The 12,682-nt window shown below is 46.7% G+C and overlaps 1 protein-coding gene across 1 annotated transcript in view; it reads left to right on the top strand.

Annotated features, from left to right (window-relative positions):
* The window catches only part of LOC141097229 (uncharacterized), a 35,546-nt gene extending 23,190 nt beyond the window's left edge, over positions 1-12,356 (top strand). Inside the window, exons 3-5 of the mRNA XM_073584342.1 lie at positions 1,332-1,500; positions 10,364-10,499; positions 11,935-12,356. Coding sequence (XP_073440443.1) covers positions 1,332-1,500; positions 10,364-10,499; positions 11,935-12,217 — 588 coding nt within the window. The 3' untranslated portion in view covers positions 12,218-12,356. The remainder of the gene's footprint in view (positions 1-1,331; positions 1,501-10,363; positions 10,500-11,934) is intronic.
* Positions 12,357-12,682: the final 326 nt, after the last annotated feature.

Here is a 12,682-nt window from a genome sequence, read left to right as displayed (position 1 = left end):
CTCTCTCTCCTCACCGGAACTCTCCCTCGCTTCGATTCTCGGCGATAAGCATTGACCTCCCGTTCCAGGCCCCGAGATCGCGGCGATGACCTCCAGGCCGCAAGATCGTGGCGATGACCTCCCGTTCCAGGCCGCGAGATCGCAGCGATGCAGGCCGCGGTCACTTTAAATAACGCCGCATTCCTTCTTCCACGGATCTGTACTACAGCGTGGTCCGATGTCATCCGTACATCGCTAAACGGAGACGGATCAGTTGTTTTTCACCTTTGGCGGATTTCAGCTGACCGCCGACAACGTAGGTGTGAAACAGGCCTAAAATGTATGGGGCCTCTGTACTCTTTCACGTAAGATGATGGGAAGAGAAGAATTCAGCATCTTGGATTTCCAAAGGCTGATCCTTTTGCTCTCCTGGGGAGAAGCTGCAACCAGAAGAATCTAGCAGCAACTTTCTCATAGGCAAGACAGGAGTTTTCAATGGAGTACTATGGGGTAGTTGGGAGATAATAGCTATCAAATGTGTATGGGGGTCCCACTTGACAGGAAAGAATAGTTTATTCTGCTTGTGCTAAACTTTGAGCCACTCATACCAATGGTGCAACAGAAATCTGTGATTCGTATGACCAGACAAAGTGTTTCCACTGCCCAGTGAGCCAATTTTTTTTGTTCTTTTAGCCACTAAAATAATGTTGGTTTTCCTTACATATCTATGGCACCCTAACTGGTTGTCTTTCGTTAGACCCCTCTGTGCTAAGGAAGAATGAGTTATGCATTTGGAAATGTTAGTTGTATTTTTAGTATTGTAATTGGCTGCAATCTTCAGATGGATTTTTGACATCCTCCTCTGACCATTTTCGGTGACTAATTTTTTATGGCCACAGGATCTCTTTTTGCTGTATGTTCTTTTTTTATCACACCATATTCAATATACTCTTGTACACACCATTGACTGAGAAAACCCTACAATTTTGGTAGTTTTTTTAAACACTGGTCTCCGTTAGTCCAAAAACTATGACCATGCCTCATTCGAAGTCACTCGGATGTCTCGATTTTCCCATAATAATGTAGATGCACATTGAAATTCAATCAAGTAAAATTTGATCTCTTAATTTTATGCTACACTCCACGTTCACATGTTTGTTTTCCATAGAGAAGCTCCAATAGTGAAAGGACACAAGTCTCTAAATTGTATTTACTGTAGGAAAAGTAAAGTCAACAGGTTACATTTCCACAACTAATAGAAGTCACATCACTATGTTACCATTTCTAGTTATTTTACATCAACTCTCTATGTAAATATTTTACCTTATCTGTCTATGTCTTACAAAATAAAGCTCGAGGAGTCTTCAGATCGAAAAGTGGCCAAACTTATCGATGTGCTAATAAGCAAGGACCATCACCTGTTCACATCCTTCTGTGCTGTACTTCATGAGACTGGTCACCATCACCTCGCACAAGTTTTACAGACAGCAATAAATAACAAAACACCTTTTTTACCTGAAGGTAAGATGACCTTATTTGACAAGGAGACCCTCACCTTAGCAACTACTTTGAAAATTTCCTCAGAGGCTGTGACCAGAGCTACGTAGATTTAGGGGTGCTTGACCTGTGTCACCACACACTCTGTCCGAGCGAAGGGAATGCCAGGTCTGTCTCCTCTCCAGCCAAAGACACTATCATCTACACTCACTCACACACTGTGCAAAGAGATGTAAGCAGCTTTTAGCAGACAGCTATAATTAATGACACTTGATTCTTGATGGGTACCAACATGTGGTAAAGCTTCTCCGCAGCTATTGTCTGGTTAGATGGTGGACTGGTGGAAAGAGGCACTATGAATCATAGAATCATAGAATCGTAGAGTTGGAAGGGACCTCCTGGGCCATCTGGTCCAACCCCCTGCTCAAAGCAGGATTCGCTAAATCATCCCAGTCAGATGTCTGTCCAGCCTCTGTTTGAAGACTTCCATTGAAGGAGAACTCACCACTTCTCGTGGCAGCTTGTTCCACTCATTGATCACTCTGTCAAAAAGTTTATTCTAATATCTAATCTGTGTCTCCTCCCATTCAGTTTCATCCCATTGCTTCTAGTCTTTCCTTGTGCAAATGAGAATAAAGTTGATCCTTCTACAATGTGACAGCCCTTTAGATATTTGTAGACAGCTATTAAGTCTCCTCTCAGTCTTCTCTTTTGCAAACTAAACAATCCCAAATCCTGCAACCTTTCCTCATAAGACAGGGTTTGCAGACTGGTCACCATTCTGGTTGCTCTTTTCTGAACTTGCTCCAGTTTGTTGATGTCTTTTTTAAAATGTGGTGCCCAAAACTGGACACAATATTCCAGATGAGGTCGGAAAAAAGAGGAGTAGAGGGAAATAATGACTTCACGTGATCTAGACTGTATGCTTCTGTTAATACATCCTAAAATTGCATTTGCCTTTTTTGCTGCTGCATCACACTGTTGACTCATATTCAGTCTGTGATCTATTAGTATACCCAAGTCTTATTCACATGTGCTGTTGCTTAGCCCTATTCCTCCCATTCTGTATATGCTTTTTTCATTTTTATTGCCCAGATGTAGTACTTTGCATTTTTCCTTGTTAAAAACCATTCTGTTAGTTGCTGCCCACTTCTCCAGTTTATTTATATGTTTTCGAATCCTCTCTCTCTCTCTTCTCTAGTATTAGCTATCCCTCCTAGCTTTGTGTCATCAGCAAATTTAATCAGTTTACCCTCAATTCCTTCATCTAAATCGTTGATAAAGATGTTGAACAATACAGGGCCCAGGACAGAGCTCTGTGGTACCCCACTTGAGACATTCTTCCAACTGGATGTGCAGCCATTTACAACCACTCTTTGGGTCCGATCACTAAGCCAGTTATGAATCCACCTAACAGTTGCCTTGTCCATTCCATACTTAGTCATTTTTTCAATAAGGATTGTATGAGATACTTTGTCAAATGCTTTGCTGAAGTCAAGATATACTATATCTACAGCATTTCTGTGACGACTCCTGGAGTGGACCCTCTGGGTCGTGACACCAACCCTCCCAGGGCGAGCTGACCTAGTGAAGACCACCCCCTATACAGGGAGCGTCAGGGGCAAGCCCCAGGGGGTGAGGCACCACGACTGCTGCCACCAGGCAGCCGGCTCACAGGAGACACGAGTGGGTGAGTGTGTCTGCAGGAACGTGTAAAGTGTGGACACGGGAACACGTGGTATACAGAGACTTCGTGCGTCCGGGTGTGAGTGAAGCAGGATGCATGCAAGGAGCACGTCAGAGCACTGAGTCAGGCAGCAGGTGTGCCAGGAGGTGTAATAGAGTACAGGAGCAGGGTGTGTGCCAGAGTCCACAACTGAGCATAAGACAGAGAGCAGGATTGGTACGTGTGCCAGGAGGCACAACAGAGTAAGAGACTGAGTGCAGGATCAGAGCATGTGCCAGGAGGCACAACTGAGTATGAGACAAAACACAGGGTTCGAGTGTGTGCCAGGAGGCACAACTGAGTATAAGACAGAGCAAGGAATCAGAGTGTGTGCCAGGAGGCACAACTGAGTATAAGACAGAGCACGGAATCAGAGTGTGTGCCAGGAGGCACAACTGAGGATGAGACAGAGAACAGGGTAAGAGCGTGTGCCAGGAGGCACAACCGAGTACAAGGCAGAGTGCAGATTCAGAGCGTGTGCCAAGAGGCACAACAGAGTGCAAGGCAGGGGACCTGAATACAGCGCACAGCCAGGCAGGGACACGGCAGACCAAGCCAGGAAGCACAACAATAATCAGGCACCTCCCCTAGGGGGAGGTCGTCTGATATAGCACATGACTACTACTGGTTCCGGGTCAGGACTTAGCCAGAAAGCACATGACCACTACAGGTTCCAGGTCAGGTCCTCCATTACCATAGAGAGGACCGAGCCCTATACAGCACTGACAGGAGCGCGCAAGCGCAAACGTGACATGTAGGAGGAGACCCGGGGACGAGAGCTGCGCGTGCGCACCCGACGGGACCCCCGGAGTGACCGCGGCTCCGGAAGAGATGACGTCGGGACCGAGGTCCCGCCCCCAGGTGAGCGCGGCGTGACAGTACCCCCCCCTTTATGCCCCCTCTTTCTAAAACTGGAGAGAAACTTAGACAAAATCTGGGGTGCATGGATATTCTCCCTGGGTTCCCATGACCTCATCTCGGGGCCAAAACCCTTCCAATCGACCAAGAACATGGTTCTCCCTCTTACCTTCTTCATGGCCAAAATGTCATTCACCTCAAACTCATCCCCCAAGCCAACAGGCTGGGGTGTGTGGCCTGGAGAAGGATGAAATCGGTTAAGAACCACAGGTTTAAGGAGAGACACATGGAAGGAATTGGGAATACGGAGTGAAGGAGGCAGCTTCAATTTGTAAGCAGCATCATTAATCCGCCTGAGGACCTCAAAAGGACCAATGTAACGGGGACCCAGTTTGTAAGATGGTACCTTAAGGCGGACGTATTTGGTGGAGAGCCACACCTTGTCACCAGGTAGAAATGGAGGAACGTCCAGGCGCCTCTTGTCGGCGTGTAATTTCATTCTGTCCCGTGCTTTCTCGAGAGCGGTTTTGGTCTCCTGCCATACCCTGGAGAACTCCACAGACAGAGAATCGGCAGCAGGTACCCCCGAGACAGGAAGTACCGGTAGAGGCACATTGGGATGCTGTCCAAAGACGATGAAGAAAGGAGACTTGGTAGACGATTCACTGGAGTGATTATTGTAGGCGAACTCAGCCCAAGGAAGTAGACCGACCCAGTCATTCTGATGAGCATTAGAAAAATGCCGGAGGTAGGATGTAAGGATCTGGTTGGTACGTTCCACCTGCCCATTGGTTTAGGGGTGATAGGCGGAAGAGAAATCCAATGACACTTTCATGAGTCTGCATAGAGCTCTCCAGAACCGGGAGGTGAATTGGACCCCTCTGTCTGACACGATGTGCTGGGGGAAGCCGTGAATCCTGAAGATATGGGAAATGAAGATCTTCGTCAAGTCAGGAGCAGAGGGTAGTCCGGGAAGAGGAATGAAGTGGGCCACCAAGACCACAGTACAGCCGGAAGAACAAGGCAGATCAGTAATGAAATCCATGGCTATGTGCTGCCATGGAGCCGACGGAACGGGAAGCGGGAGCAGAAGACCGGAGGGTGGTTGTCTGGGTATCTTGTTCTGGGCACAGGACGGGCAAGATGCTACAAAGTCTTTAACATCCTGGGAGAGTGAAGGCCACCAATAATGGCGAGAGATTAAGTCCAAAGTCTTTTTGACACCAACGTGGCCGGCAATTTTGGACGAATGTCCCCAATTTAGCACTCGTTTTCGGTTATTCTCAGCCACAAAGGTTCTTCCCGGAGGTAACGTGGTTAACTTGACAGGAGCCACAGTAATTACTTTGGATATATCAATGATATGAGAGGGTTCTTCCTCTGCATCAGACGACAGGAATGATCTTGACAACGCATCCGCTCTAACGTTTTAATCGCCGGGCCGAAAATGTAGCTCAAAGTCAAAGCGGGCGAAGAATAGGGACCACCTGGCTTGCCGAGGATTGAGCCTCTGTGTGGACTGGATGTACGCCAGGTTCTTATGGTCCGTGAAGATCTTGAATGGATGTATGGCACCTTCCAATAAGTACCTCCACTCCTCCAAGGCCAACTTAATGGCCAATAGCTCTTTGTCGCCAATGGAGTAGTTCTGCTCAGTGGAGGAAAATACTTAAGAAAAGAAGCCACAGGTGACAAAACGTCCAGAAGAGGATTTCTGCAGAAGGACTGCGCCAGCCCCGGTAGAGCATGCGTCCACCTCGAGAGTGAAAGGTCTACTAACCTCAGGTCGGTGAAGCGCTGGAGCAGCGGTGAAGGCTTGTTTCAATGACTGGAAGGCCTCTTCAGCCTCAGAGGGCCAAGCCTTTGGGTTAGCTCCCTTGCAGATAAGGGACGAGATGGGGCGAACCAACGAGGAGAAATGAGGAACGAACTGTCGGTAGTAGTTTGCAAAACCCAGGAAGCGTGGGATTGCCTTCACCCTATGGGGCTGTGGCCAATCGAGGACAATGGACACCTTTGCCGGATCCATGCGTAGACCTGATTCTGAGATAATGTACCCCAAGAATGGCAGGGACGTTTGCTCGAAGGCACATTTCTCGAGCTTGGCATAAAGGCGGTTCTCCCTCAGGCGCTGGAGGACTTGACGCACGTTCTTTCTGTGGGCAGAGAGGTCTGGAGAAAAAATGAGGATGTCATCCAGATAGACTACCACGCAGGAGTACAGCATATCCCGGAAGACGTCATTCACGAACTCCTGGAACACCGCTGGGGCATTGCAGAGGCCGAAGGGCATGACCAAGTACTCGTAGTGACCGTCTCTGGTGTTAAAGGTGGTCTTCCACTCATCCCCGGAACGAATGCGGATCAAGTTGCAGGCCCCACGAAGATCCAGTTTGGTGAAAATTCGAGCTCCTCTAAGTCGGTCAAAGAGCTCCGGGATCAATGGCAATGGGTACTTGTTCTTGACCGTGATATCGTTCAGGCCACGGTAGTCTATGCAAGGACGGAGGGAGCCGTCCTTCTTTTTTACAAAGAAAAATCCCGCTCCCGCGGGCGAGGAGGACTTACGAATAAAACCTCTCGCAAGGTTCTCCTGGATATACTCAGACATAGCTTGGGTCTCAGCAGGGGATAGCGGGTATATCCTACCCCTGGGTGGCGTAGAACCAGGAATGAGGTCAATTGGACAGTCATATGGCCGATGGAGGGGCAGAGTCTCGGCCTCCTTCTTGTCGAAGACATCTGCAAAGGACCAGTAAGCCGATGGCAGACCCGTAGGTGCCGGGGATGGACCGGCAGAGTTCATCGGACGGACAGGCAACAGGCACTTCTCCTGACAGAACGGTCCCCACCGGAGTATCTCGCCTGACCGCCAGTCCAGGGTTGGCTCATGAGTCCGTAGCCAAGGGAGGCCTAGAAGAAGTGTGTAAGACATGGTAGACAAGACGAGGAAGGAGATCTTCTCCAGGTGCAGGGCTCCGATCTGCGGCTCGATCTCTTCGGTGGCCTGGGTAACGGTCTCCTGCACGGACTTACCATTGACCGAAACAATCGACCAAGGAGTTTCCAGGGATCTGACAGGAATCCGGTATTTTTTAACCGCCTCGAGTGTGATAAAATTCCCCTCCGCGCCAGAATCCAGAAAAGCCTCCTCAGAATAACGCTTGGCACCGAGATTCAATAATACAGACACGAGCAGGGGAGGAGAGGAATCACGGAGAAGTTTCCCGGCTTCTTGGAGCAGGAACGGAGGAGGTGAGAGGAACTCCTCTCTCTGGCTAATTCACGGGCACGTTCCTGAAACCGCAGGTCAATGCATGTCGCCAGAGAGATCAGATCCTCTAAAGAGGTGGGAGTATCCCGACCTGCCAGTTCGTCTTTGATCCGACCGGACAGGCCACGCCAAAAGATCCCTACGAGAGCCTCGTTGTTCCAGCCGAGTTCGGAGGACAAGGTACGAAAACGGATGGCATACTTTCCCACCGATAGCGTACCCTGATGGAGGTTAAAGAGGGACTCAGTGATAGAGGCCAGCCGACCCGGCTCATCGAACACCTTGCGGAAGGTGTCCAAAAAGGTGGAAAGCTGAGAGACGAGTGGGTCATTGCGCTCCCAGAGGGGGTTCACCCATGCTAACGCCTCCCCCTCTAAGTGTGAAACAATAAAGGCAATTTGGGCGCGCTCAGTGGGATAGTGCTGCGGCAAAAGCTCAAAATGTAACCGGCATTGGTTCAGAAATCCTCGACAAAACTTAGGGTCCCCGCTATATCTGGGTGGCTTGCCGAGGCGCGGCATCGGGTGCGGGGCCGAGGACTGGGCAGAAACGGATTGTATGGAAAGAAGCCGACTGTCTACCGACGCCATATAGTTGAGGATATGGGCCTGGGTGTCGCGTTGCTGTGTGAGTTCTTGCTGGAGGCTGGCCAGCTGGGAAGCATTCCCTGGGTCAGAGGACTGCATGGCCGACAAACGGGACTCCATGGATTTCAAAAAGGCATAATCCTGGTCTGACTCTCCCGTAGGAACACCAGTTCCTTTTGGATGGAGGTGGTGGTACCAGCAGGGTCCATGGCCTGATTATACCGTGACGACTCCTGGAGTGGACCCTCTGGGTCGTGACACCAACCCTCCCAGGGCGAGCTGACCTAGTGAAGACCCCCCCTATACAGGGAGTGTCAGGGGCAAGCCCCAGGGGGTGAGGCACCATGACTGCTGGCACCAGGCGGCTGGCTCACAGGAGACACGAGTGGGTGAGTGTGTCTGCAGGAACGTGTAAAGCGTGGACACGGGAACACGTGGTATACAGAGACTTCGTGCGTCCGGGTGTGAGTGAAGCAGGATGAGTGCAAGGAGCACGACAGAGCACTAAGTCAGGCAGCAGGTGTGCCAGGAGGTGTAACAGAGTACAGGAGCAGGGTGTGTGCCAGAGGGCACAACTGAGCATAAGACAGAGAGCAGGATTGGTACGTGTGCCAGGAGGCACAACAGAGTAAGAGACTGAGTACAGGATCAGAGCATGTGCCAGGAGGCACAACTGAGTATGAGACAAAGCACAGGGTTCGAGTGTGTGCCAGGAGGCACAACTGAGTATAAGACAGAGCACGGAATCAGAGTGTGTGCCAGGAGGCACAACTGAGTATAAGACAGAGCACGGAATCAGAGTGTGTGCCAGGAGGCACAACTGAGGATGAGACAGAGTACAGGGTAAGAGCGTGTGCCAGGAGGCACAACCGAGTACAAGGCAGAGTGCAGATTCAGAGCGTGTGCCAAGAGGCACAGCCAGGCAGGGACACGGCAGACCAAGCCAGGAAGCACAACAATAATCAGGCACCTCCCCTAGGGGGAGGTCGTCTGCTATAGCACATGACTACTACTGGTTCCGGGTCAGGACCTAACCAGAAAGCACATGACCACTACAGGTTCTGGGTCAGGTCCTCCATTACCATAGAGAGGACCGAGCCCTATACAGCACTGACAGGAGCGCGCAAACGTGACATGTAGGAGGAGACCCGGGGATGAGAGCTGTGCATGCGCACCCGACGGGACCCCCGGAGTGACCGCCGCTCCGGAAGAGATGACGTCGGGACCGAGGTCCCGCCCCCAGGTGAGCGTGGCGTGACAATTTCCTTGATCCACCCAATCAGTGATTCCGTCATAGAAGGAAATTAAGTTAGTCTGACATGACTTATTAGTTACAAACCCATGCTGACTCTGTTTAATCACTTCATTCTTATCCAGGTACTGACATACATGTTGTTTAATAATTTGTTCAAAGATCTTTCCTGGTATAGAAGTCAGACTCACCGGCCTATAGTTGCCTGGGTCCACCTTCTTCCCCTTTTTGAAGATAGGAACAACATTTGCTCCTCACCAGTCTTCTGGGACTTCTCCTGTTCTCCAAGAATTTTCAAATATTATGGAGAGGGGTTCAAAAATTTCTTCTGCTATCTCCTTCAGTACTCTGGGGTATAATTCATCTGGACCTGGAGACTTGAATTCATTTAGGTTAGCTAAGTGTTTCCTCACTATCTTTCTGTTTATAGATATCCTGGATTCTTCCATTCCCTTAATAGGACAGTGAAGAACAGTTGATGTTACATTTCCTTTCTGAGAGAAAACAGATGCAAAATAGGAATTTAAAAGTTCAGCCTTCTCAACATCCTGTCTTACCATTTCATCATTTTCATCCTGTAAAAATCCTATAGCATCTTTGACTTTTCTTTTACTTTTGACATATCCCCAAAATCCTTTATTATTGCTTTTGACATCTCTTGCAAGCCTCAATTCATTGTCAGCTTTAGATAATCTGATTTGTGCCCTGCAGGTTCTGCAGACAGCATTATATTCTTCTTTAGATATGCCTCCCTCTTTCCATTTTATAAACATTTTTTTCTTCCTTTTTAGCATGTGCTTAAGTTCTGTGTTCATCCATCCTGGCTTCCTTAAATGCTTCCTATTCTTCCCTCTTTTCGGAATTGTTATCAATTGTGCTTTGAGAATTTCATTTTTCAAGATTTCCCATCCTTCCTGGACATTTTTGTCTTTAAGGATATCCAGCCATTGGATCCCTCCAATTCTCTTTCTGAAACCCTTAAAATCTGCCTTTCTGAAATCTAACCTTGACGTCTGAGTCTTCACAGGTCTTCCTCCTCTAGTTATCCAAAATTCTAAAATAGAGGGGATTGCAGGTATAGCTACTGGAAGAACAACGCTGAGTAGTCAGAGAGCTGTTGTCTGCTTATGGTGTCTGAAGGGCTTTATAATTGTGTAGTAATAATTTTTTTTTTCACATTTTCTCCTAAGTATCATCCATTTCACAACCTAAACACGTCCTAAGTGAATCCATTATGCTGCATAAGGAATATGACAAGAAACTCAAAGAAGAAAATATGCAGCTGAGGAGGAAAATTCAAAGGATGCAAAGCAAATTCATGATCAAGTACGTCACCATGCTATACAGTACATCAATAATGTCAATGTAAAGCTCCAAGTCTGACCCAATAGTGCAGTCAATGAATGTTGTATTCAAGTCTTGTAAAACAAATTCCCCATACGTCTGTTGCTTCTCTAATGTGTGAAAACCAAAAGTAATTTTGTCTGGTTTGGGTGGGAAGGATGCAGGTTTTCATCTGTCCTGTAATATTGAGGAGTTCACTGCTCAGGACTCCTATCAGCTGGAGAAGCAGAAATTAACTTCTCCCCAGGAGGGAAATCCAGCACTTTAAGTTCATTGATTTCAATGAATTCTTCCAATGATCAACAAAACATTGTGGATCATTTCATTCAAATCATTAGGAGTTGTCTACATTGGATTGAGAGTTGTGCTGGTTTGGTATCGTCCAATAGTAATAACAAGCAATTCACATGGTCCCTATAAAAAGGTCCTTCAGACAATAAGCAGACAAGTTCTTTTTTCATTCTGTCCCTCATAAGCAAAAGAATTTTTCTGAAATGCTTGTGGTATTTCTCTAGCAGAGGCTACTTTTGTATTACGAAGCATTCACGCCAATGAATTGGTGGCCATATATTAAGAAGTCACGCTGTATAATGTTCCTGTAGACTGTGTCTCTGTAGCTAATATGATGGTGCTGAGTTGACTTTACCCCATGATAAATTTAATATATCCTAATAGAGCAGATGGAAAGTTGATGTCCAGATTGGAAGACTCTTTTGGATGTAGACTAAAGTACTGTAGGTCTCCTCTAGATCTGGCTCTTTACATACATGGCCTTTGTCACTCCTCTTACATTACCTATCCTGGACTCATCACTTTAAAGAGGGTTTCCTCAGACAGACATTTATCATCTGTCATAGATAACGAATGTCTGATCACTGCACCCTTATAAATTACTAGGCTGGAAAAAGCAGGGAGGTCAGTTCTGGTGATTGATGGGGTTTGCATTGATCAGATATTTATCTCTTTTCCCATGGATAGTAAAACGTTTTATATTTTTCAGAAAATCCCTTTGAACTTCTAAAGAACAGATATGTGTATGTGGATACCCAACACATAGTACCCAAATGTCTATGCCATGAGAGACCAAACTGGTATTTATGAACACAAACCCTATACATCCACCTTTAATGGTTGGTCTTTCTCTAGAGCAGAGATGGCTGGTTCACATAAGAAACTAACACCTTCTTGACAATATAGGAAGTTTTAAGGGTTATAAGAATGGATTAGCTTTCACCTGTAGGTTCACATGTCTGCCTTATAATTTATTAGTGTGACAGATATTAGGCTTTCGTATGACCCCCTATGACTGACCGTCATATCAGATGATGCCTTATATAGAAACCCGAACATTTCATCAACTCCATTTTATATTGTTTTTTTCTGCACTACAACTATCTGTATATTCATGAACTTACAGATTGCAAGAACTTGAGGAGAAGATAACTCTAGCCAAATGGGAACGTGACCTCGCCATAAAAGAGAAGAACATTCTGCACAATGAAAATGAAGCTTTGCAGAACCTCAACTCCGAACTTCAAGCCCTGGTCAGGAAATTGGAAGAAACCGCCTTCCGTTCTGACCTAAGAGACCTAAGGACTTACCATTCCAACATGAAAGATCTTGGGTTCAGCGTGGACTACCTGAAAGAAAAATCTAGAAGGTTTTATCCTGAGACTCACTTAGGTCTTGTGTATAGGTGAATACTAGTTATCATACTGCAACATTTCCAAGATCCCAGCGATGGTTCTATATGAGTGAGACTGTGTTTTATGGATTTGTTTTCAAAATAAATTACATTTGATGGAATAAAATACAGTAAATCACCCAATTTTATACAAATTAATATTTGTATTATATTTTAATTTTTATGAACAAAATATTAAAATTGTTGTTAAATTCTTTAGAATAAATTCCCTACGAAACAAACTATTGATCAAAGAGCCTAAGATGTCTACATAATGGCCAGGAGGCCCTATCAAGAAAAAGAATTCTTGCTCTTAAAGGAAATGTATCAGAAACAATAACCTATTGTTTAAATCAAAATGTCTGCTATATTTTTTTAATATATTTCCACAGCGCTTTACAGACATCATCATACTAGGCAGCACAGACGTGAAGGGCCTAGGATGTATGGTCTCCTGGTAGTCCTCCCTACAGTACAATAG

Source organism: Dendrobates tinctorius, unplaced genomic scaffold (assembly GCF_039654945.1).
Source record: "Dendrobates tinctorius isolate UK_male_01 unplaced genomic scaffold, ASM3965494v1 ptg000083l, whole genome shotgun sequence".
Lineage (NCBI taxonomy): Eukaryota > Metazoa > Chordata > Amphibia > Anura > Dendrobatidae > Dendrobates > Dendrobates tinctorius.
The sequence above is the reverse complement of the archived record's forward strand: the minus strand, read 5'-3'. Positions and strand labels throughout refer to the sequence as shown.